The following is a 23855-nucleotide window of genomic DNA, read 5'->3' on the forward strand; positions in this document are numbered from 1 at the left end:
TAAGATTTATTCTAAAGATGATCTGTCACTCATATTCTCAACTCTTGAGAATGGAGTCTTTAATAAATATTATTGGACTTTTCAATAATTATATTGCAACAAAAATAAATGATAGACAACTGACATTAATAAAAAGATATTCATTACACAATAATATCAGAATGTATGAACCAAAAAGCAAAAGTCCAATCGGTTTTTAGGACATACATCTAACAAAAAAATACATCGAAAATTCAGAAAATCAGAGTTGGAGGGTGAACAACCGATCAACTCAAGGCATAGAGCCGATCGACTCTAGGGCTTTTTCATGGCGGTCTTGGATTTCTTGAGCATTTTTATGTTTCAGAGCCAATTCTACATGATTAGGACCTAAAAAAATGAAGCAAAAGAGATAAAGAAAAAGGTTAAAAAAAATTAAGTCACACAAACCCTAGAAATAAGACAAATTAGTAAATGAAAATGACAATTTTTAGATTCTGATCATGGAATCCTAAAACCAACTTTAATTATAAAAACATAAAGAAATTCCATATTTAATATGTTACCCTAATAATTTGACTTAATTGGATCTAAAGAACCAAAAGCAAACATGTTAACATATTTAAAATCCTGCATATTCTTATTATCATATTCAATTCCTAGCATATGTTCATATTATCAAATTCAATGCCTGGTAAGCATGTTAGTTCAGAAGAAAGCTTATTCTAATCATTTAAAACACATAAGAAATAATAAATCCAAAATAAAATCTAATCATGTTTCTAAAACATAAAACATAAAGGAATACAAGAACTAGTTTAATAGGAAAGATGATGTTGATGATGCTGGATATAGAGAAACCCTCAGGTTGTCACTGTAGATAGTTGTTCTACGAGTCAGAGCATATGACAAAATGGTTGAATCGGAAATAAGCTAGAAATTCAATTCTGCTTTGAGATTTCAGAAAAACTTTTGTCGTTCTAAATGGGTTTTCTACATTAGAATTCTTTCTTAGTGGCTTGCTAAGAACTAACTTTCTACATATGTACTCCCCGCAACTCTCTCTCGCACTCAATACTGTGCAGAAACCGAACCAGCCGCCAGGGCTATATGTCACTCTTTTTCCTCTCTTTTTTTCTAAGAAAAATTCATTTTTCTTATATATTTAACTCAAGACGGCCGTGTTCAAGGTCAGTGGTCAAGACGTCAAGTCCAGCCGCGGTTGAAACCTGTGGATCTCACCAAGTAGGGTTTCACCACGGTAGTGTTTCTCCCCGTGTTGACCACCACGGGCCGTGTTGCTCCTCGTTATCCACCACGAAGGCCGTGGTGGCTATGAAAACCGTGTCCAAAGTGCCAATTTCAAGAATCAAAGTTATTGGTTGAGCACGGCCGAGTCCAGGCCGTGCTCAATGTATGCATCATGGGCTCTTGTTCGATCTTAATGAATTCTCGTCCGCTTCCGCACGTATTGATCTATAATTGCTTAAACACCGATGATGGTCCTATAAATGTTCCCCGAAATGCAAAAGCACACAAAACACGGGTGATCTGGGAATAAAAGCACAATAATTGCTAAGAACATACGCAATAATATGCAAGCAAATATGTGTAAAACTATGCTCATCAAATTACCCCACACTTAAGCTATTGCTTGTCCTCAAGCAATTAACAACTCACCTCATAAAACTACAGTTAGCAATTCCTTTCAGTTTATGCCCCTAGTCCACAATGTGAGAGTATTCAACACATCTCAAAGGATACTCAATCATAAATCAAATTACAAATCATTAACAAAGAATGGAAATAATATTAATGCATGAGTAACTTAAATGACAACTCAACACAAACATCATGAACCAATGCCTCACAGGGATCACTCAAGTCGCTCAAAGTGTATATTAGGTGAATAAAAAATGCCTTAAAGCAAATGCACAAGACCCGCTCACCATAAGCTTGCTCATAAATCATATCTTCGCAAAGGGTCTTTACCAAGGTTGAAATGGGGCTAAGATAAAGGTACGGAGATTTAGATAGAAGTGTGAAAGTGCTGGAATTCGTGCGATAAATAATAGTATATGCTCAAAGGATTAAATGCCTAAGATCACAAAAAGAATCATTCACTAAAATCCCTACTTCATAGAATAACGCTCGCAAATGCTCTAAATCCAATAAAAAGATAAATAATTAAAGAGATTTGTTTATTATATATTCTTTTTTTTTCTTCTTCTTCTTTTTTTTTTATAATAATGAACTAGCAGCTTATTAGCGACTGCTGCATACAACTCGAATAAACATAAAGAATAACAAATACAAATTGGATCAAAGGGAGCATTTAAAATATCAAAAAGATTTAGTGAATTTACCAACATAGCAACTAGCATTTTAATCCCACATAAAGTTGAATAAATCACAGAAAGAAATTCCAGCATAAGGGTAAAGGAAAGATAAATGTAAAGAATGGTATAATTGAAGTGTATAGGTGTAGATTATGAAGAAAAGGTTAAGGCTCAAACACTGGCTAACTAATGGAAACATAAGGTGATAGGCTTTTGGTCAAATGTGGTGAATCCTAAATCGCCCAAATCATCTCATGGTATTCACAATATTCATGTAACTTCAACACGCATTACAAAGCAAGTTCTAGAAGCAAAGTTAAGTATAATGCACACTCAAACAAGAAATATAAAGAGCATAAGTATAATGAATGCTCAACTGGCTCAAAATCTCACTTTCAGGTGTGGTATTAGGTGCAGTTGGTTCGCAACATCATTAATTGAATCATTACTTAAGAAACACATGCATATGATATTATCAACGTTCTAAGTTAAAATTCGACAATTCGAAAAATAATTAAATAACACCGGTTTAACCCTAAGTAGGTTGATGTGTAAAACACCATAAATTGTTTTCTAAGGACAATGAACAGCAAAGAAAAGTAACTACAATTCTATAAATCAAGTCATCAATCAGCTCAAAGATAGCATACTCAAGTGCATAAAAACACAGTGTCCTAACATCCCCTAAAAATACACAACACCTAGCTATAGTAATTTCAGATATATTAAAAACCATATGAGAGATTAAGGTTTACTCATAAGTACCCCACACTTGAAGAACACACTGTCCTCAGTGTAAAATGTTATGGATACCCCGCATGGAATACTCAACTAAGAGAACAAAGGCAATACAATCCAAGTGCATGACATGTATGAAAAATAAAGTAAATAAATGCAGAAAAATAAAAAGATCTAGGGGACTGCCCTGATCATCCATCGAGGCTGATGTTGTGGAAATTCAGTGCCTCCTCGGTAGAATCTGAAAATAATAAAATAAAGAAATAAAATCAAAACTAAAAATATGAAAACTAAAACTAATGAAATGTTTCAAAACAAAAGGTTAAAATATTAAAGATTAAAGATAAAGTTTGGGGTGCCTCCCAAAAGCGCTTCTTTTTGATGTGATGAGTCTTTTTAGCTGGACTCATGGTGAAAAGCAAACGGTGGGGATTGGCGACCATCCATCCTTCTTCCAAGCAAATGGCTTCAAATATCCGCTTAGAGGGACAATCGTCAACTTCCTCTTCCCGACAATCAAGCAAGCTGCCAGTATGATGGGCAAAACTCACTCCTCATATATTTGCACGTAGTCATGATGCTCTAGGGGCTCTTCTAATTTGAAAGTTGGAGTTTCAACAATTGGAATGATCGACGGTTGGGCAATTTCTTCAGGAGTGTTGATGGTTTTCTTCAGTCCTTGGCTTGGTTCACTTGCTAGGAGAAACTCGAGCTCCTCCAAGACTTCTTCATTGGATAACTCGTGCTCATCTTCCATCATCGAAGGGACTTGTGGAAAATCTACCAATAATTCCTCTAACTGCAACTCGGCATCATCAATCGGCATTCTCGCTGATAGTCTTTCGGAGGAATTATGTTCGCCTCTTCCTTTTCTGGTTCTATCTCCATGTTCAAAGAGTCGTCCTGCACATAAGCATCATCGTCAAACATAATAGATAAACTAGAAAAATTCTCACCTGAACGCAAAGTGATGGCGCTTCAAATGTTCCTCGGATTCAAAGTAACGTTTGATGGAGTTCTCAATTGCTCTTCCGCTAGTAACTTGAAGATTAAGCCTACTTGATGCTCTATGTTGTTAATCGAGGCTTGTTGATCTTCAAGTAACCTCTCATTTGTTGGAATCTTTCCTCAAGACTTGTTATGAACCTCATCATCGGCCTCCTCCGACACTAACTCTTCATCTTGAGTCAAGGTGTAACATTAGGGTCGCTGATGTAGTTGCTGAATTCCTAGTGGTTCTTGGCCATCTAAGCTCCATCCAAAGGGTGAATGAGTGCTCCACTCTTGATTGTAGGTGCTTCCATACGAGTCATTTGGCCAACTTCCGTATAATTCACCCTGCTCACGCTATAAGAACAATGAGCAACATCACTATACAATGGACAATCATTACACACATGTAAACCACAACAAAATTCACAAAAGACTTGAGATGAAAGGATAGGAGAAGAGAGTTGATCGGTAGCCCTACAAAACGATTCCACTCGAGCATCTAAAGATGCACGGGCATCCCAATTTTTAGCACTCTCTTGGTTCCTGATCCCATTTTCCAATGTGTCATACAAAGAGTTTGAATTTAGCATTGAACCTCCTTATCATTCACTATCTGAATCATAAACTTAAACTAAATAAATATGCACAAATAAAATAAAATAATAAGAAAGAAAGAAAAAAAATGGCTAAATTAACAAATAGCAAATTTCACTCTAGTTTTCAAACATTCCCCGGCAACGGCGCCAAAAACTTGATGGGTGCTAATCGTGTTAGCTACAATCTAAGGCAGTTTACCTATCGATGCAGTCTAGCACTAATGGCGAGTATCAAGGTCGTATTCCTCGGGAAAGTGAAAGCTCAGAGTTACTCCTTTATTCTTTGTTATATTAACCTAAAATGGATAATGAATAATTTCTAAACTAACTATTAACTACAAGCTAAGTTCCGAGGGAGATGCAGGAGTAATTGATAAATGAAATAATCAAGACAAGAAGACAAACCCAAAGGGAATCTAAACTAGTTGGCAACCGAACAAAAGATAAAGGATCGGTGAGTCTAATTATGCTACCCGTGGACAAATTCTTAACCGAATTCGGTTTCTCTCTCGAGATAACAGAATTCCTAAACCTAATAACCTAAAGTTGGAATCTCTTCCTAACGATTGATTCTTAAATTAGCATTAAGCTTTAATCCGCCTCTATTAAGCTTTGTTAATTCTTAATCCGGCTAGTTAATTATCCTTATCTCTAAGAGATTATTAACCAGTTCTTGCTATTCAAAATTTCAATTGCCAAACGGATTTCTCAATCTCATAAAGCAATCTAAACATCACAATTCACAACGTCTCATGAATAATGCATAATCTTATTAATACTGAAAACAAGAAGAATACAAAACCAACTCAAACAATCCAACAATATAATATCAAGCCAACATAGTAAAGAAATCCCAATGGATTAAATCAGTCTAGCTAAACATGTTCATGTTTAAAACAATCTAGGAAATCAATTACAATGAAAGAATAATAAAAATAAAACATGTACACCCTTTTCTCTCGAATTGGATGAACGACTTCAAATCCGGATCTACACTTTGATTAATCTCCCAAACTGCCTCTTGAATTGCTTCCACTACGGTTTTGCACTCGGAACCTTGTGATTCCGGGATTCTTACTCCCCGCGAACTCTCTCTCGCACTCAATAATCGCGTAAACCGAACCAGCCCGCCAAAGGTTATATGTCACTCTTTTCCTCTCTTTTTTCTAAGAAAAATTCATTTTTCTTATATATTTAACTCAAAGACGGCCGTGTTCAAGGTCGGCCGGTCGACTAGAAGTCCAGCCGGCCGAACCGTGGATCTCACCAGTAGGGTTTCACCACTGCAGTGTTTCTCCCTGTGTTGGCCACCACGGGCCGTGTTGCCTGTTATCCACCACAGCCGCGGTCAAGGCCGTGGTGGCTACAAAACCATGCCCAAAGTGCCAATTTCAAGAATCAGTTATTGGTTGAGCACGGCCGAGTCCAGCCGTGCTCAATGTATGCATCATAGCTCTTGTTCGATCTTGATGAATTCTCGTCCGTTTCTGCACGTATTGATCTATAATTGCTTAAACACCGATGATGGTCCTATAAATGTTCCTGAAATGCAAAAGAACACAAAACACGGGTGATCTGGGAATAAAAGCACAATAATTGCCAAGAACATACGCAATAATATGCAAGCAAATATATGTAAAACTATGCTCATCATCGATGTATCAGTATTGCTTAAAGAATACCTTGAGAAAATATAACTAACCTTAAATCTAGGATGTATCATTCTATTTATAGCAGTACGGTTAGGAAATGAATTTTTTGAATATCACAATAAATTAATATATATCAAAACACTAAAATATTATTTTCAACTTTATTATTTTTACTTTACTTTATTTTTTCTATTATATCTTTTATATTTTTTTTATATGAAATGAATTTTTGAATATGTCAAATTAAAGTCAGCATAACTTAAATATTTAACTCCAATTGAAAAAAGCCAGTATGTTTACCGAGGATAGTATTACCAATATATTTTATTATAATACATTTAAAACATACTTTCATTTTACCTTTACTTTTTTAAAAAAAGTTTTGATACATCCAAATTGCAACTTTATTTCCTTTACCGGAAGAACTGAGAACTACAATAAAACACATTTTGTTTAGCTTCCAAGGTGATGTTAAGGACTCCCAAAGCTGAGACAGAACAAGCATAAGCCTAATTCATGGTCAAGTACATGCATTCTATCATCTTGGAGTCTTCATTTTATTTATTTGTTCATTTATACTGTATTAATCTATAAATTTAGTTTCTACATTAGAATTCTTTCTTAGTGGCTTGCTAAGAACTAACTTTCTACATATGTCGATGTATCAGTATTGCTTAAAGAATACCTTGAGAAAATATAACTAACCTTAAATCTAGGATGTATTATTCTATTTATAGCAGTATGGTTAGGAAATGAATTTTTTGAATATCACAATAAATTAATATATATCAAAACACTAAAATATTATTTTCAACTTTATTATTTTTACTTTACTTTATTTTTTCTGTTATATCTTTTATATTTTTTTATATGAAATGAATTTTTGAATATGTCAAATTAAAGTCAGCATAACTTAAATATTTAACTCCAATTGAAAAAAGCCAATATGTTTACCGAAGATAGTATTATCAATATATTTTATTATAATACATTTAAAACATACTTTCATTTTACCTTTACTTTTTTAAAAAAAGTTTTGATACATCCAAATTGCAACTTTATTTCCTTTACAGGAAGAACTGAGAACTACAATAAAACACATTTTGTTTAGCTTCCAAGGTGATGTTAAGGACTCCCAAAGCTGAGACAGAACAAGCATAAGCCTAATTCATGGTCAAGTACATGCATTCTATCATCTTGGAGTCTTCATTTTATTTATCTGTTCATTTATACTGTATTAATCTATAAATTTACGACCCCCCCCCATAGCTTTACCCCAAACTTAACAGATAAATTCACACTGCCAAAAGAAACAGGCAAGATCAGAGGAATGCAAATTACATACCCACACAAACACTTTGGAAAGGCATAATGGTTAATCTTCTGTAATGTAACCCATAAAATTGTACCGTGTTAGAAAGAACTCTAGAAACCCTTTAGGCCACATTGTGAAGGGAAGTGAGTTTGTTGAGATCATCTTGACTTGCATTCTTCACCTGAAGCTGGTGTCCAACCGCTAACGTCCTGTAAAGAAGAAACCGCTTGAACCTCGCAATGCATTTACAACAATCTAAAATTGCAAGGTTCCTGGGGCTGCTGAGCTGCTCCCAAGAGCTTTCTTCTTCAAGCCCGAATTGTCTCATCTCACCAGATCAATTGGACAAAAAATTGTACAGAAATCCTGTTAGAAATTCAAATTTTAACTCTTCCTTAATCCAGACATAGAAGGAGGATTCTGCTCTGAACCCCCAGGTACAAACACAGGAAGTTGGTTTGAGCCAGAATCTCTTTTGAATCTAGATTCCCTAGGCAAGTTCAGTGCCAGCCTCTGTTGACCCTCTCTTGAACCTGAACCTCCACTTCTTGAACCATCCCTAACTGGCAGACTCAAAAGTGGGCCACCAAAGAAAATGGAATCCCCCGAGTACATCAGTTTCTCAGCTTGCTGTGCAGGAGTCTTAATCGCTGAAGATGAAGACACTTCCGGTGGAATGATCGGCTTTCTACCTTGATTGCTAATCTCTGAACTAGATTTTGGCACTCCTATTTGTGTTGTTGATCTGTTTCTAGCCTCAGAAGCTGAGACAGGAATTGATACATACCTGCCAGCATCTTGGTCCCAAACAACAGATGTTCTTTTGACTTCTCGAAGAAGAGAAGTAGCTGGTGCTGAAAGAAGTAATGGATCAGTACTACTTCCCTTCTGCATAACCTTTTCACTGATTCCTGATATAGGATCTGATAGAGGGTCCTTTCCAGAAAGAATAGGTGCCTTGGAAGCTACAGGATGTTCAGGAACAAAGTCAGGGACTGAGTTTGCTGCACTAAAATGACCCAAACCATGAGTTTGCGGTAGTGGGCTAAGTGTGACTGATTCATGGATGTGGCTTGGGCTGCTGAAGCTACTAACGCTTTGAGTCCCAGTTTCATACTCATCCCTGCTACCTTGACTTGGAACAAAAGAGTTTGCAAGGGTAGATAATCTCAGCTCATTCTTAATATCTTTGTTTGCACCCATGTCGGTGCTCACACTACTTCTGACACTCATGTTACCACTAGAGCTATATTCAGGATCTGTTAGACGATGGTTATCAACAGGCCTTAACACTGAGGAAGACGCCCTGGCTTTGGCTGCTGCCCTCATAGCCTCACTTGAGTCTAATTTTGCAAGTCTCCAAGCACTAATTCTAACAGGCCTTTTGGGAAGCTTGATCCCTCTTTCTGCTGCTCCAGCTGCATCTGGATCAATAGTTGATGGGACCATCCCAGGCTCCAAGTGCGGTACAACTTCATCCTATCACAACCAAAATTTAAACAAGTGTTTTCAACAACTATGAAGGTAAAAGCTTGTTCTAGGTAATTATTTACAATTCTAACCATAAGAAATTTTGAAACTTTTTAAATGAAAAACAAAATGTAGGAGATAGGGAATTGACAACTGACTCTTAATGCTTTTCATAGCTGTTCAATACTTCAGATTTTATACTACTGAATGAATTTGATAAAGGACCTCATATACTCAAATAGGCTAGTTTTGTGAAAAGCTGAGTATATCATTTTAATGGATGGAACAAAATTCTGTTTGAATTTGCAGAATAATAAGAATGAAGTTAATTTGAGTTAATATAGTATACTGGGTTCCGCTTATAGGACAAAAGATACCAATGAGATTCCAGTCATTACATTAACTAAGTTAAAATGCATATTAGACATGAAAGCATAAAGAAAAAAATTTAATGAAATAAAAATTCATAGCTTGAGAGGACGTTGCGAGATTGTACATGTGTCAACAACATATTAAAATGATAATGGAATTCAATGCAGAAAAGAAATGAAACCTGACAAGCACAGAATCACATAAGGATCTGCAAAGAAAGGTAAGATTATGGATTTGTTTGTTTGGAAATGTTAGGTGGAATTGAGAATGGGAGAGTCAACAGGTAGTAGTTCTAGATCAATTAACTTCATCTAACAACTCTATCCAGTTGATTCTTTTCAGCTTTTCCGATAAACAGTGAGAATAGAACCTGCAAGATATTCATATACAAGAAAGTACAAAACCAGAAATAAATTGAACAGACATTTGTCCACTTTTACCAATTAACATGAGATGGCTTGTTACGGATGCCTTTGTAGAATGCAAATATTCACGAGTCAAAGGGTGCCAAGGATGGTAATTGATATCTAGGATATTAGAATCCTATTAGGTTTCCTAGATTAGAAGAACTTATAATTAGGAAGTTTTTATAAGAGTAAATTATAGAGGTTTCCTAGATTAGAAGAACTTTTGATTAGGAATTTTTTATAAAACTAAATTATAGCTTTCCTAAGTAACTTTCCTACTTCTATATAATAAGCAAGTCCTATTTAAAGGACGTAAAAGATAAAAATAAGACAAGCAGAATTTTACCGAACTTCAGAGATCAGAAACTCTCTTTCAAACAAGTTCTAAGGTATCAAGCTCCCTTCTAACGAGCTTGAGTGATTCCAACAAAAAGGCGCATGAATAAGAACAAAGGAAATGCCTTGCAGGATTTTTGCCCTGTGACACTATCCTTATCTTGCAGTCTTAACAATTTGGTATCAGAGCCAGACATGATGGGTGATTCTAGTTAGAATACCGACATTGGATCCCTCCTCCAACAAGAACGAGCAGCAAATGAGGCTAGGATTACAGAGGTGGAGACACCGCTGGGCAGCCAACTGCATCAGTTATCTCTTCAATTACAAGAAAGATTTGCTGCATTATCCCATTATACCGAAGAGATTCTGCTAGAACTGCTAGCAGCAGCAATATACTTGGACAACCACAAACCCGACAGCTCCTCAGCCATCTGGGGGAGGAGCACCACCAAGTGAGGTGGTTCCCCGGTATACTAAACTCGATTTTCCGAATTCTGATGGCTTAGAGGACCAATGGTTTGGCTAAGTTCTCCAATCAACACATAAGTGAGGCAGATAAGGTGGGATTGGCAGCGTCCCATATGTTAGGAGAGGCGCAATTATGGTACCACCAATTGGAACAAGAAAGGCCCTTAGTTGATTGGGTGGAATTTAAAGAGTATTGCATTCTCCGGTTCGGACCTCCTGTGTGTAGTAATCCACTGGGTGAGATGGTCAACTTGAAACAAACAAGCATCGAAGAATAACGCCAGCTCCAAGAACGATTAGCAAGAGCAAGCAAATATGTCTACACAGACCAGCACGTCAGCTTGTTCACAGAGGAGCTGTCGAACCCTATTAGGCTGGATGTTGAGCTCCATAATCCCCCAGATTTGTTACATGCAATGAATCTGGCTCAAGCATTTGAAAAGAAGCAAATATTGATGAAGGAAGCAATAGCGAGGAAGGGGTCTTGGCAAAATGCTAGGAGCAATTTCACTTTTGCTAACAATTTGGCAAATTCGACTTCCATACTTTCTACAGACAACAACATCCAGAGAGCAACCACTGCGCCTTCATCTACCCCTTTCATCAAAAAGTTATCAAGGGCTGAAATGGCAGGGAGAAGGGCAAAAGGATTACGTTATAACTGCAACGAACCTTATACAACTACACATCAATGCAAGAAGCTATTTTGGTTGGAACTAGCTGACGCAAGTAATAGTGAACAACCATCAAAACATGAGGGTGAACCGGAAAATTCATTGCACGCCTTCACAGGTCAGTAGGGCACCAAAACAATGCAATTGCAGGCCATCATGAAGGAACAACCGTTGTTGAGTTTGGTAGATTTAGGTAGTACACAATTTCATTAGTTCTACAGCAGCCAAACGAACTGGATTGCCAATCCAACCTCAGACAGGGGCAAGTGTGTCAGTGGCCAATACAAAGAAAGTTTACAATGAAGAAATTTGTTCGGGTGTATTGTTTTCTATTGCTGCCCATGATTTTCAAGCTGACCTTTATGTTATTCCTTTGGCTGGTTTTGATATTGTGCTAGGTTTTAAATGGTCGCAAACTTTGGGCCCATTCTCTAGGACTTTGCTGCACTCGCTGTGTTTTAACTCTGGAAGCAAACAAATAACACTCGAGGACAACAAACAGGTCAGAACTGTCAACTCCACTTAGTCCATGATTCGAGGAACAACCAAGACAGCCTTAGTGTAGTGCAGCTTTTGGCAAAATTTTCTGATTTCTTTCAGGAGCCAAGGGGACTGCCACCACTCCACAATTGTGATCATCATATTTGTTTACTATCGGGAACCAAGCCAGTGATTGTTCGATTGTATTGTATCACTATCCACATTTATAAAAGGGCGAAATTGAACATCAATGTGCCCAGATGCTACTTGGGAGGATGTTGACCATTTTCGCAAAGTCTATCCTTAATTTGAGCTTGAGGACAAGCTTTTTCTTCAAAGGGGAGTAATGTTACGGATGCCTTTGTAGGATGCAAATATTCACGCAAGTCAAAGGCTGCCAAGGATAGTAATTGATATCTAGGATAATAGAATCCTATTGTATATAGGATTCCTATATTAGAAGAACTTATAGTTAGGAAGTTTTTATAAGAGTAAATTATAAAGGTTTCCTAGATTAGAAGAACTTATAATTAGGAAGGTTTTATAATATTAAATTATAGCTTTCCTATTTCTATGTAACTTTCCTACTTCTATGTAATAAGCAAGTCCTATTTAAAGGACGTAAGAAATAAAAATAAGACCAGCAGAATGTTACCAAACTTAAGAGATCAGAAACTCTCTCTTTCAAATGAATTCTAAGATATCAAGCTCCCTTCGAGCTAGAGTGATTCCCAGTCACACAAGGAATAAGAACAAAGGAAAAGCCTTGACAAGATTTTCCAATTAATCGCCCCGTGACATGATCCTTATCTCGAAGTCTTAACATGGCTGTTGACATCTGAAAAAAATTCTTATACTAAATTCATAACAGAAAAAGAAATTAGCTCCCTTCTAACAAGCTTGAGTGATTCCCACAGTCGCACAAGGAATCAGAACAAAGGAAAATCCTTGCAAGATTTTCCAATTAATAGCCCCGTGACATGATCCTTATTTCGCAGTCTTAACATGGCTGTTGACATCTGAAAAAATTCTTATACTAAATTCATAACAAAAAAAAAAAATTATTTAATTACGTTCATAGTCATGCACTAAATGCAACATTATCAGAATATATGGTTTTACAAAACTAGTGTGACATTTAGCCAACATTGTTGGTGAAGGGTAACTTCGGGAGTCTAGCATCATTCTTTGCTTGGACCACTGAACATTTTGTCAAGTTATAAAGTAAAATAGCAAGAGTAAGCATTGAAAAGGTAATACCTGATAATCCACAAATACCCTTGGAGGGGTACACCATGCTCCTTTATACTGCAGACCAAGTGAACTTCCACCACTGAAGCCAGTAGTAGCAGAGCCTGAAGGAGAGTATAGCACATTTAGCAGATCCTCATCCACAGATGCTCCAGCAGGTGCCTCACTCATTGCTCTCATTGCCACAACATACTCATAAGTTGTTATACCCTAATTTAACAAATACACAGCCATTAAAAACATGAAACTTCATATTGTTGGAATTTCCTGAATACCTATTTTCTGAAATCAACTCTTTTTCATTTTACGCCAACTTCAGTAGCTGGAAATATACTTTACAAGTAGCTTAAAGCCAGATATAGTTTTAACAATTTCACGCTTAATTCTGCTGGTCAATGTTCTCAGTAACCAACATGAAAACTAGACAATGAAAATTATATCCAACTGATCGCCACAAACCTTTTTGATCAATATCATGTGGAAAAAGAAAAGTTCACCCAGAGGTATACATGCCAGAAGCGAGACTGCAGTACATACAGCCTGTAGCAAGAGAAATACAATATCAGAAACAAGGATTTTGAAAATATTTTAACAGGAATATGAGATATCAGCTTTGTCTGAGAATATTATGCATAGGTACCACGACTGTAGCAAAAGGAGCTCGAGAGAAACCATTTCCAAGTGTGTCAACAATTTCAGCATTCATGCTCTTTTTATTAACAAAGCAACGCACCAAGACAGCAATGCCAACTCCAGCTTCAATTACAAGCTGCAGAGATACAAAAGGAGAGAGGGAGCAATATTACTATTCTTAAAACAGTATTTTCAAAGAAGAATTGCCAAGGGTATAAACAGGTTGAAGCTCAGTGCATACCCACACAACACTAATGGCCATAAGAGAAATAAAAGTCACATAATTTTTGTACCCGACACAATTGTTAAGCCACTGCATTCACACCAGAGACACGTTAATTTCAAGGAAACTAAATTTTGTTCTTCACAGGTTGAAAGAAAATTCAAGATGCGAGCCTGCGAAGAAGAACCCTTAAAAGCAACATGAAGATTTACCCGACAATGGTGATCAAAACCATCAACACATTTATCACAGCTTCGACAGTGCTTGCTGAATTTGCGTACCTGCACATATTTAAGATTGTACCTTTGATCAGGAACAAAGATGTTATTTCCTTTAAGGCACTACTCGATATAACCAACAACTAGATAAGAATATTAATATCAGATTGATTATATTGTATACCTCAGCATTGCACAATGTACAAAATAAAGCATCTTCGGAGCCCTGTTGCTCAGCTGCACCTTCCTGTTTGCGGCAATCTTCGTGAACAAACAACGCACAGAAGATTCCTCCAGTGTTATAATAAGATCTTCTGGTCAATAGTTGACCCGTAGTGACCATGCTCCCAATTTCTCTTGCTGAGCTTTTCTTGCTAGAGTTAGCTGCAGCAATAGAACTTTTAGTAGCTGATGATGGGGAAGAAGGCACTGCACTACCAGTTTCATCAAATTTTTTGGGTAAATCTTTCTCTGATAAGCCATGATCCCGATTGGAATCCCTCATTAAGTCTTTGTTGAACTTATGCATAATGCCAGGATCTGCAGGATTAATTGCTGTGCACCGAACATAAAGAATGAAAACAAGGAGTACCTGCAATGCCATAAGAGGAAAGATGGAAAAATTATCAGGCATAAATCTCAGGAGCAGGGGGAAAATTAGTACCTTTGTATTCTAATATAGTAGTCATCAATGTGGAATGAATAGATCTTGAAAATTCACTACATGAATCACTGCAAATAGGTTGACAAACATATGGTACTATCTTGATATAAGTTTCTTTTTTTCCTAGTAGTAGGGGAAAATAAAAAAGAAAGAAATGAATAAAACAATATGGTCAAGCTGCACAAACACAAGAGGGAGAAAGAGATAGAAGAGGGAGGAGGGCAGGGCATGGAAGAGAAATAAAGAATAATTTCAATTAAAGGGGATTATTAACTAAATGGACATATAACAACAAATTGTGCCTAGATATCAAAAAGTTAACATGAAAGTTTATCATCCATTTCACCAATAATTTCAGAACTAATAAGACTCATACTATGCAATATAAGAAGTGACAAAGTCACATACCACTGGAGTGTAGGTGGCAATCAGCGCGTACTCCCAAATGCGGCCTCCAAGGAAGGGGGCAAAGAAAGCATAAAATGCAATTACTAATAAACAGAACACAGTAATTGCAACAACCTATCAAACATAACAACCAGTGTTAGGATATAAAATTGCAAATAAGAATAGTAAAATCGAAGGACTTCACTAAAAGAAATATTTATGATGTGGGAAAAAAAGCCCCACAGGCCTACAAGAATATGCAAAAGAATGATTTCTATAAAGTTTATTGGAAGCAATTCCTTAGGTACTTCTGTATTTTCATTTTGGCTTTTGGGTCTATTGAATTAGCTATGCTACAGAAGATAGCTCTCTGATACGAAAATAAAAGAAAAGAAGAGGAGTACAGCAGCACCCACGTGGCACCATTCCAGAATATTTTCAACAGATTTTCTCATGGAAAGTTCAAGAAGAAGTCAACAGATTAGTAGGGAAATATTCTGATAATTAGTTTCTTAGTTATCATCTGTTATTTGTTGTCATTAGCTATCATTTAGTTGCTGACAATTTAGGATAATATTTCTATTTTTATTTACATAATTCAGGATGAGGTTTGTATTTATCACTCCTTAGAAGTAGGGAGTTATAGTGCTTTGTCTGTGTATTTGAAGATGAGATTGTTTAATGAAGAGGCAAGCAAACTTTCATCTAAATATTGTGAGATCAGTGAGCTCTCTTCCTAATTGAGCTCTCATATTACTATTAGTTAGTCAAGATAGGCAGAGGAAAAAAGAATCCCAATAAATCTCCTTCTCCAATAAGGTTAGGAGAGGATTTTACACTTCAAGGTCCCATTACTCGATCCAAAGCCAGGGCACATATCAATTTGGTATTAGAGCCAAAAGTAACGGGAGATCTGCATACCTTATAAGAGCAATTTAACGAATCCTTAACAATCAACAAAGCTGACCAGGCTGCAACCAATGCAAGACAACAAACCATGGTAGCACAACTAGAACAACTCATTCACACTCTAAACACCCAGCGAAAAGAGATTGATTCTAGAGATGGAAGCATCAATCGTGCACCTCGTGAGCCTAGAAACTTCAACGGGATAGACCGCACTGAGAATCGCCAAGTCTTTCCTCGTTATACAAAATAAGATTTCCCTCCTTTTGATGGAAATACTGATCCTTTGGTTTGGTTGAATCGCTGCGAGAATTTCTTCCACCATCAACGAACACCTGAAGAAGAAAGAGTATCTCTAGCCTCATTACATTTAGAAGAAGATGCCCAAGTATGGTACTTAAAATTAGCAAGGGACAAGCCACAATTGACATGGGCTAACTTTAAGTATCATTGCAACTTAAGGTTTGGGCCCCCAACAGGAAGCAATAAGTTAGGTGAGCTGTCCAAATTGAAACAGACAGGATCAGTGGAACAATTCCAACGCCAATTTGAAAAATTATCTGCTCAGACCGCTTCGTTAACTTCGGAACAGGGGATGCAGATTTTCATTGGTGGATTACGAGAAGATATAGCTGTTGAAGTGAAACTCCACAACCCACCTGACTTATCAACAGCAATGAGTCTTGCACGACTCTACGAGCGGCGAATCACAACTAGAAAAGCTGCAGCGCAACCCTCTCGCAGAGGTGAAGGGAACTCCATTCATAGACCAATGGAAGCTGGTGCTAAAAGTTCCCCTTACATTTGACGCCTTACACGAGCCAAAATGGAAGATAGAAAGGCGAAAGGTCTTTGTTTCAACTGTGATGAACGATTCATTCCTGGACATAGATGCAAGAAACTATTTTGGATAGAAGGAATTGAGGAAGAAACCACTGAAAGCAATATACTAGAACCTGAAATTTCGTTTCATGGTAACCCAATCTTCTCAAACAATGCAGGTGAAAGGGGAAATCCATGGGAAACCAATACCGATCCTTATTGACTCGAGAAGCAAGCAGAGCTTTGTGGATGAATCCTTAGTGGGTTATCTTCAGATTCCAACAGAAACCAAAGGAAACCTCAGGGTCATAGTGGCAAACGGCGAAAAGCTCAAATGTTCTGGAGTTTGCCAAATGTTTATTAAATTGGATAGACAAACATTTCAGTTTGATTTATTATTACTTCCATTATATGGTTTTGGTGCAGTTCTAGGGGTTAATTGGCTCAGAATTCTTAGGCCCATTCAATGGGATTTTGCAACAATGAAGACGACTTTTCAATGGCAGAATACTCCAATACAACTATATGGTATTAGGGATTACAAAATTCAATCATCACCAGCCTTTGCCTCTACTATCATGGAACCAGAGGAGACCTCTTTAAAGAATTTACTATCAGAATTTCAACAACTTTTTCAGCAACCGGCAGGATTGCCACCCTCTCGCCCTTGTGACCATAGCATTCGTTGGCAACCAGGTTCCAACACCGTCGTTGTGAGGCCTTACAGATATTCAAATATGCAAAAGGATGAAATTGAGAGACAATGTCAAGATATGCTCCAGCAAGGGATCATTAGGCCTAGTCACTCTCCTTTTTCTTCACTAGTACTTCTAGTTAAAAAGGCAGATAACTCATGGTGGTTCTGCATTAATTATAGGGCCCTGAACGCCAAAACAATCAGGGATAAATTCCTTATCCCAGTGATTGACGACCTATTGGATGAACTACATAGAGCTCGCTATTTCTCTAAACTGGACTTGCGCTCGGGACACCACCAAGTTCGTATGTACAAAGATGATGTGGAAAAAACTGCATTTCGCACTCATCATGGGCACTTCGAATTCCTTCTCATGCCATTCAGCCTTACTAATGCTCCATCAACTTTTCAGTCCCTCATGAATGAAGTGTTTCAGCAATACTTACGTAAATTCGTTCTTGTATTTTTTGATGACATCCTCATCTACAGCAGCACATGGTCTAACCACTTACACCATCTCAGAATTTGTTTCATTTATTGCAACAACATTCTTTATTATTCAAAGAGACTAAGTGCTTGTTTGCTCAATCACAGATAACTTACCTTGGTCATATAATTTCAGCAGAAGGCGTGCAAGCAGATGAAGAGAAAATTGCAGCCATGATTAATTGGCCACAACCAACCACAATCAGAGCTTTATGGGGATTTTGGGACTTACAGGCTATTATCGAAAATTCGTTTAGAATTATGGCATGTTGGCAGCTCCTCTTACCAATATGTTATGGAAGAACTCTTTTACTTGGACTACTGACTTAAAAGCTGCATTTGAGGCTCTTAAACAAGCCATGACAACCACTTCAGTCTTGGCACTACCAAATTTCAACAAAAGCTTTGTGGTAAAGTGTGATGCATCTGATAGTGGCTTAGGAGCAGTCTTACAACAAGAAGACAAACCTGTAGCATTTTTCAGTAGACCATTGGCACAACACCACCATCACTTGCCAGCTTATAAGAAGGAACTTATTAGTCTCACTAAAGCTGTGGGCAGATATATCACTCAACTTTATTGATGATTAACCACTTTCATATGGAAAATTTGTCCTATTGGTGGTAGTCGATCGCTTCTCCAAATATGCACATTTTCTTCTATTAGCGCATCCTTATTCAGCAGCTTCAGTAGCTCGTATTTTTTTTGATAATATCTTTAAGTTGCATGGTTTACTCGAGATAATTGTAAATGACAGAGATGTCACTTTCACAAGCTCTTTTTGGACTGAATTATTCAAGTTGTGTGGCACCAAACTATGCTTTAGTTCAACTATCACCCTCAAAGTGATGGACAAACCGAAGTGGTTAACAAAACCATCGAGATGTACCTACGATGTTTTACAGGTGACAAGCCAAGAAGTTGGGTCAATTGGATATCTTAGGCAGAATATTCGTACAACACTGGGTTCCATTCATCTCTGAAAACAACTCCATTCGAAGTTGTTCACGGCCAGGCACCTCCACGCCTCGACTTACTATCCAGGTGCTGCCCGTATTGAAGCAGTAGACCAAGAATTGCAGACTCGTGATCAAACTTTGCAACTTTTGCGAGAGAGACTTTTACAGAATCTTATAAAAGCATCTTATGATAAGCACCATAAGGAGGTTTCTTTTGCTGAAGGAGTCTTGGTCATAGTCAAACTCCAACCATATAGACAATTATCCCTGGGCACTAAAAGAAATAGGAAACTGTCACCAAAATTCTATGGACCTTTCCCAGTTGAAGCAAAAATAGGGTCCGTGGCCTATCGTCTCACTCTTCCTCCCTCTTCCAAAATCCACCTTGTCTTTCATATTTCCAGTCTAAAAAAATTCCAAGGAAATTCAGTAGACATCATGCCCCAATTACCGATAGTACAAGGGAGAAATAGTTCCTACACCAAATTGGATAAACAGATGGTCTCAGGAATTGCCCAAGTTTTGGTTCATTGGGATGGTTTATCTCCTGCAGATGCTTCTTAGGAGGACGCCAACCAAATTATGGAGAAACATCCTGCATTTGCGCTTAAGATCAAGCGTGCTTTGGAGGGAGAGAGTGATGATACGAAAATAAAAGAAAAGAAGAGGAGTACAGCAGCACACGTGGCACCATTCCAGAATATTCTCAAGAGATTTTCTCATGGAAAGTTCAAGAAGAAGTCAACAGATTAGTAGGAAAATATTCTGCTAATTAGTTTTTTAGTTATCATCTGTTATTAGTTGTCATTAGCTATCATTTAGTTGCTGATAATTTAGAATAATATTTCTATTTTTATTTACATAATTCAGGATGAGGTTTGTACTTATCACAACTTAGGAAGTAGGGAGTTCTAGTGCTTTGGCTGTGTATTTAAAGATGAGATTGTTTAATGAAGAGGCGAGCAAACTTTCATCTAAATATTGTGAGATCATTGTGCTCTCTCCCTAATTGAGCTCTCATACTACTATTAGTCAGTCAAGATAGGCGGAGGAAGAAAGAATCCCAATAAATCTCCTTCTCCAATAAGGTTAGGAGAGGATTTTACACTTCAAGGTCCCATTAATCGATCCAAAGCTAGGGCATATATCACTCTCCTTCCTGTCAAACTCCTCACTGCACCCAATAAGATTCAATATAAGACCTCCAAATGGAAATCCATGTTTTCGCTGCCAGGCTTTTCCTTTGGAGACAGATACCTCATCATATAACTAGTAAAAGAAAGATTTCAGCCAATTGTTCATTGTAAAAGCATGAAATTACAGAGGACAAAAATGTGGCAAACAAAAATTAATCCAGCGTACATTGGACATTATCAGCCTTTACTGATAAAAATCGCATTCATTATAAACCTAACCTTAAAACGTAAAACTTCTGAAAGTGGTCTATTATAAATATACTTCATAACTGCATGGTTAACAGCATAACCGATCACACAGAATTTGACTCAGTAAGAAGCAAAGGTCAGGACAACATTGTGGTTACATTGTCTTATTCCAGGACAAGTTTCATGGAAATGAAAGGGGCAGCCTCAGAATCTGACAGTGTCTGCCCTGTCCACTCAGAAACCAAAATATACTAAACATAAAAAAAAAAAAAAAGGAAAGAAAGATTGTCTATGTTGATTGAGGACTTAAAGTCATCGAACCTGAGTCAAAATCCATCATCAAGGGGCAAATGTAAGCAAAATTACTGTATGGTAAATAACAAGCTATTGAAATTTAAATGATCATAACCCCATTGTAAGTTTGTACACCAACACTTCCAGTTCTTTCCCAAAAGAACTGTAGAAAGACAAAAATGTATCCTTTCAAGAAGAATTGGCTTGAAAGGAAAATTAGGGAAATAAATAGAGTAGATGTAACAGCCAGAACAGTGTATTCCACCTGTAATGCCAAATAACCATCCCAAAACAGCCTGTAACATTATAGTAGCCCAAAAAGAAATATCAAGAAATGATAATTATTTAACAATTATGCTCCAAATAAATAGTTGTTAAGGAAGAAATGACCACTTGACAATCCTTAATTTGTTATTAGGATAACAATTTAACTCATTATTAGAGTCGCAACTTAAAATCAACTATGGCTCCCACAAATAATACCCACCGAAAACGAGAAACCTAAGCATAATGACCCATAATGGAATCCAATTCAAACAAGATTTAGATTTAGATTGGTAAGCATTAAGAAAAATGAAAAACTCAGCATGTGGACACCATAATTGAAAAAATAGAGAAATATGTGAAACAAAATTATGTCATTCTAAAAAGAATAGTGTTCCTAGCCTTCTATATTAGTTTGTGAATAATTAATTTGTGAAAGCCAGATATGCATTTTAATCAGCCTTAGATTATGTAGTCTTTCATTATAGCAAACACATTGCAATCCAAAAGTAGATAAAAGGATCTGCAGTTAACATCTCATAGAATTGTGAAAGTAAAAAATTTAAGAATGGAATTAGTAACGAGACTATAACAATGGCAATGAGGGAAAAAAAATGGTGCTCAAGCGTTCCTTGTTTAATTTATCAATTTTGAGTAAGTTAAAATCTATAAATGCCTAAAATGTGAAAGGAGTGCCATTAGTGCTAAACTAACCAAACGTGAGAGTTCAAAAGATTAAGTAATTTAAACTTATTTATGAACTAAAAGGCACACAATAAAACAAATGCATCCTCGTGAGTAACCTTGTCTGCAGGATATATATATATATATATATATATATATATATGACTTAACACAGGAAGAATTACTGAAATCAAGAAATCCCACGTGAAGCTAAGAATGAAAGCTTCAGGTATTTATGAAATACAACCTAACAGTTATTCAGAACAGATAAAAAAATGTGTAAGTACCATATTTTGTCCCTGATTATTCAAGGAAGAGCATTTTAAGGCTAGGGACCTCTTAATTCTAAGTTAGCAATTTAGCATCACTTGCATGGAGATCGAAGAACTGATCAAAGAAACTTGATTTCAAGATAAACTTGACCAGCCAGAAAGTAGTATCATTATTATAGAGCTAGTGGAATTACACTAGCAAAACACCACATAATGAAATACAACCTCATCAAACCTATTGAGATACAACAACATTACAAAATGCAACCTGATGCTGTAAATTCCTCCGCGCTTAATTCTCTCAAGACTGACATAAACATGGACAGCATTATATGAAGCCCTAGTCACAGAGTAAAATCATAGACCTTGTGTTTTTCTTGTAAATGAACTTACACCAATGATTTATAGCTCTTCATTCACAGCAATCAGCTTTCAAACAAATTAATAATCACAAATTACTCTATTTTTTCAAGATGGGAACTAAAAATCAAAAGCTTTCCTTTTCTTTCTGACCTTGAATGCTCTACGTTTGGGAGCACATTTGCAAAAAATTTAACAACGAAGCAGAGAAAAATAAACTATGCTCCATCTTGTAGTTAATTCAACGCAAGATATCATACAAAAGTAAAACAACAACAAGAACCCAGTAACAGAAAACTCATTTAACAACAACCAACTTCTACAGGCTTTAGAAAAAGAAAGAGAGAGAGAGAGAGAGAGAGAGAGAGAGAGCTTGAGAAAATAGAAAACTCACAAAGAAAAAGAAAAGAATAAATACACAGCTTTACGATGTCTAAAGACAAATCAGCTAAATTCAAACAAACCCTAAACAATATAGAATAAGAAAAGAAGAACGATAATGAATTAAAAAAAAAACGAGTGCTTCAATCAGAAACCTGAAAGGTGTGTGCAGGTAGTTGCCATCCATGCTTTCTCACCATGATGATTGCACAATCTAATACTAAACCTAACAAACCCAAAATCAAGCAAAACAAGAACCCCTTTGTTTAACAAAGAAGAAAAAAGAAAGAGAGAGAGCTGAGCTCTCTTTATAAAAAAAAAAAAGTAAGCAGGAAAGAGAAAACAAAAAAGAAAAGAACAAAAGGAGAGAGATGTATAAAGGTCCAAAAAAGAAAGGGAATGTGAAAATTCAAGTAGCAGTAGTGGAAACTGTTATCTTCAGAAAAAAAACACAAAAACTGACAAAAAAGGAAAAGCGTTGACAGACAGACAAAGGGATAATCAAAAATCTCTCCGAATGAATTAAAAAAAATGGATAAAAGAATGAATATTTTTGTCTTTCAATTGTGAAGTAGGGACTGCCCACTCAACTAATCCATTTATATTCTCTGTGTTACTCATCGTCTTTAAAATACTGTATATAAGTAGTACCCAAAAGATATTGTTTTTAAGTTGTTTTAACAATTTCTTAATTCGATTGCAGAACAAGTTAAGAGGTAATTCTGTCTTTTACTTACATAAGTGTTGCGCCTTAACAACAGTAGCTCTAAATCAAATTTTTTTGAATAAAATTATTCTTTTAGCAAACACATTTCTATTCAATCCGATCGGATTCCTTTTTTAATTTTCTATTTATATAAAATTTATTTCTATTTTATAATAAGACATTCATGTTGATTTGATAGTGAATTGCTTTGAATTTTATTTGTCTAACTTTTTAATATTTTTTTATTGGTTTAATTACTAATTAAATTCTGAGCTTTATATTTTTTTAATAATTTTATCTAATAGTATTAAGATTTTAAAATAAATATGATGCAATAAAAACAAGAATTGCAAATGATCCTTTAAGCTTTCAAGGAGGTCCGATGACAAAATCTAAGTCCAAAAGGATGCAAGAAGCTTTATTGGACTTAATTAAAGATA

General features: G+C 36.3%; 1 protein-coding gene across 2 annotated transcripts; it reads right to left on the reverse strand.

Annotated features, from left to right (window-relative positions):
- Nucleotides 1-7444: 7444 nt before the first annotated feature.
- LOC8264916 (probable protein S-acyltransferase 19) lies at nucleotides 7445-23290 on the reverse strand. 2 transcript variants are annotated; one of them, XM_015720422.3, is made up of 9 exons: nucleotides 22865-23290; nucleotides 15220-15333; nucleotides 14332-14739; nucleotides 14142-14210; nucleotides 13948-14019; nucleotides 13714-13842; nucleotides 13533-13613; nucleotides 13083-13283; nucleotides 7445-9091 (listed from the first exon to the last, which is right to left on the reverse strand). In XM_015720422.3, the coding sequence occupies exons 1-9, from the start codon at nucleotides 22907-22909 to the stop codon at nucleotides 7997-7999; spliced, it is 2214 nt and encodes a 737-aa protein (XP_015575908.1). In that variant the 5' UTR covers nucleotides 22910-23290; the 3' UTR covers nucleotides 7445-7996. The 2 variants fall into 2 exon arrangements, with proteins under 2 accessions (XP_015575908.1, XP_048236168.1); XM_048380211.1 differs by lacking the exon at nucleotides 22865-23290 and adding an exon at nucleotides 16120-22655.
- Between the last annotated feature and the right edge of the window lie 565 nt (nucleotides 23291-23855).

This window comes from Ricinus communis, chromosome 10 (genome assembly GCF_019578655.1).
Source record: "Ricinus communis isolate WT05 ecotype wild-type chromosome 10, ASM1957865v1, whole genome shotgun sequence".
NCBI classification, from domain to species: Eukaryota; Viridiplantae; Streptophyta; class Magnoliopsida; order Malpighiales; family Euphorbiaceae; genus Ricinus; species Ricinus communis.

Bases quoted from the DNA above. Each gene is read 5' to 3' on its own strand.
- LOC8264916 (XM_048380211.1), bottom strand. From the start codon at position 16,221: ATGAGTTGTTCTAGTTGTGCTACCATGGTTTGTTGTCTTGCATTGGTT. The intron at 14,211-14,331 runs GTATACAATATA...AAATATGTGCAG, and splicing joins GTACATTGTGCAATGCTGAG to GTACGCAAATTCAGCAAGCA. The intron at 13,284-13,532 runs GTTTGTGGCGAT...TTGTTAAATTAG, and splicing joins ACATGATATTGATCAAAAAG to GGTATAACAACTTATGAGTA.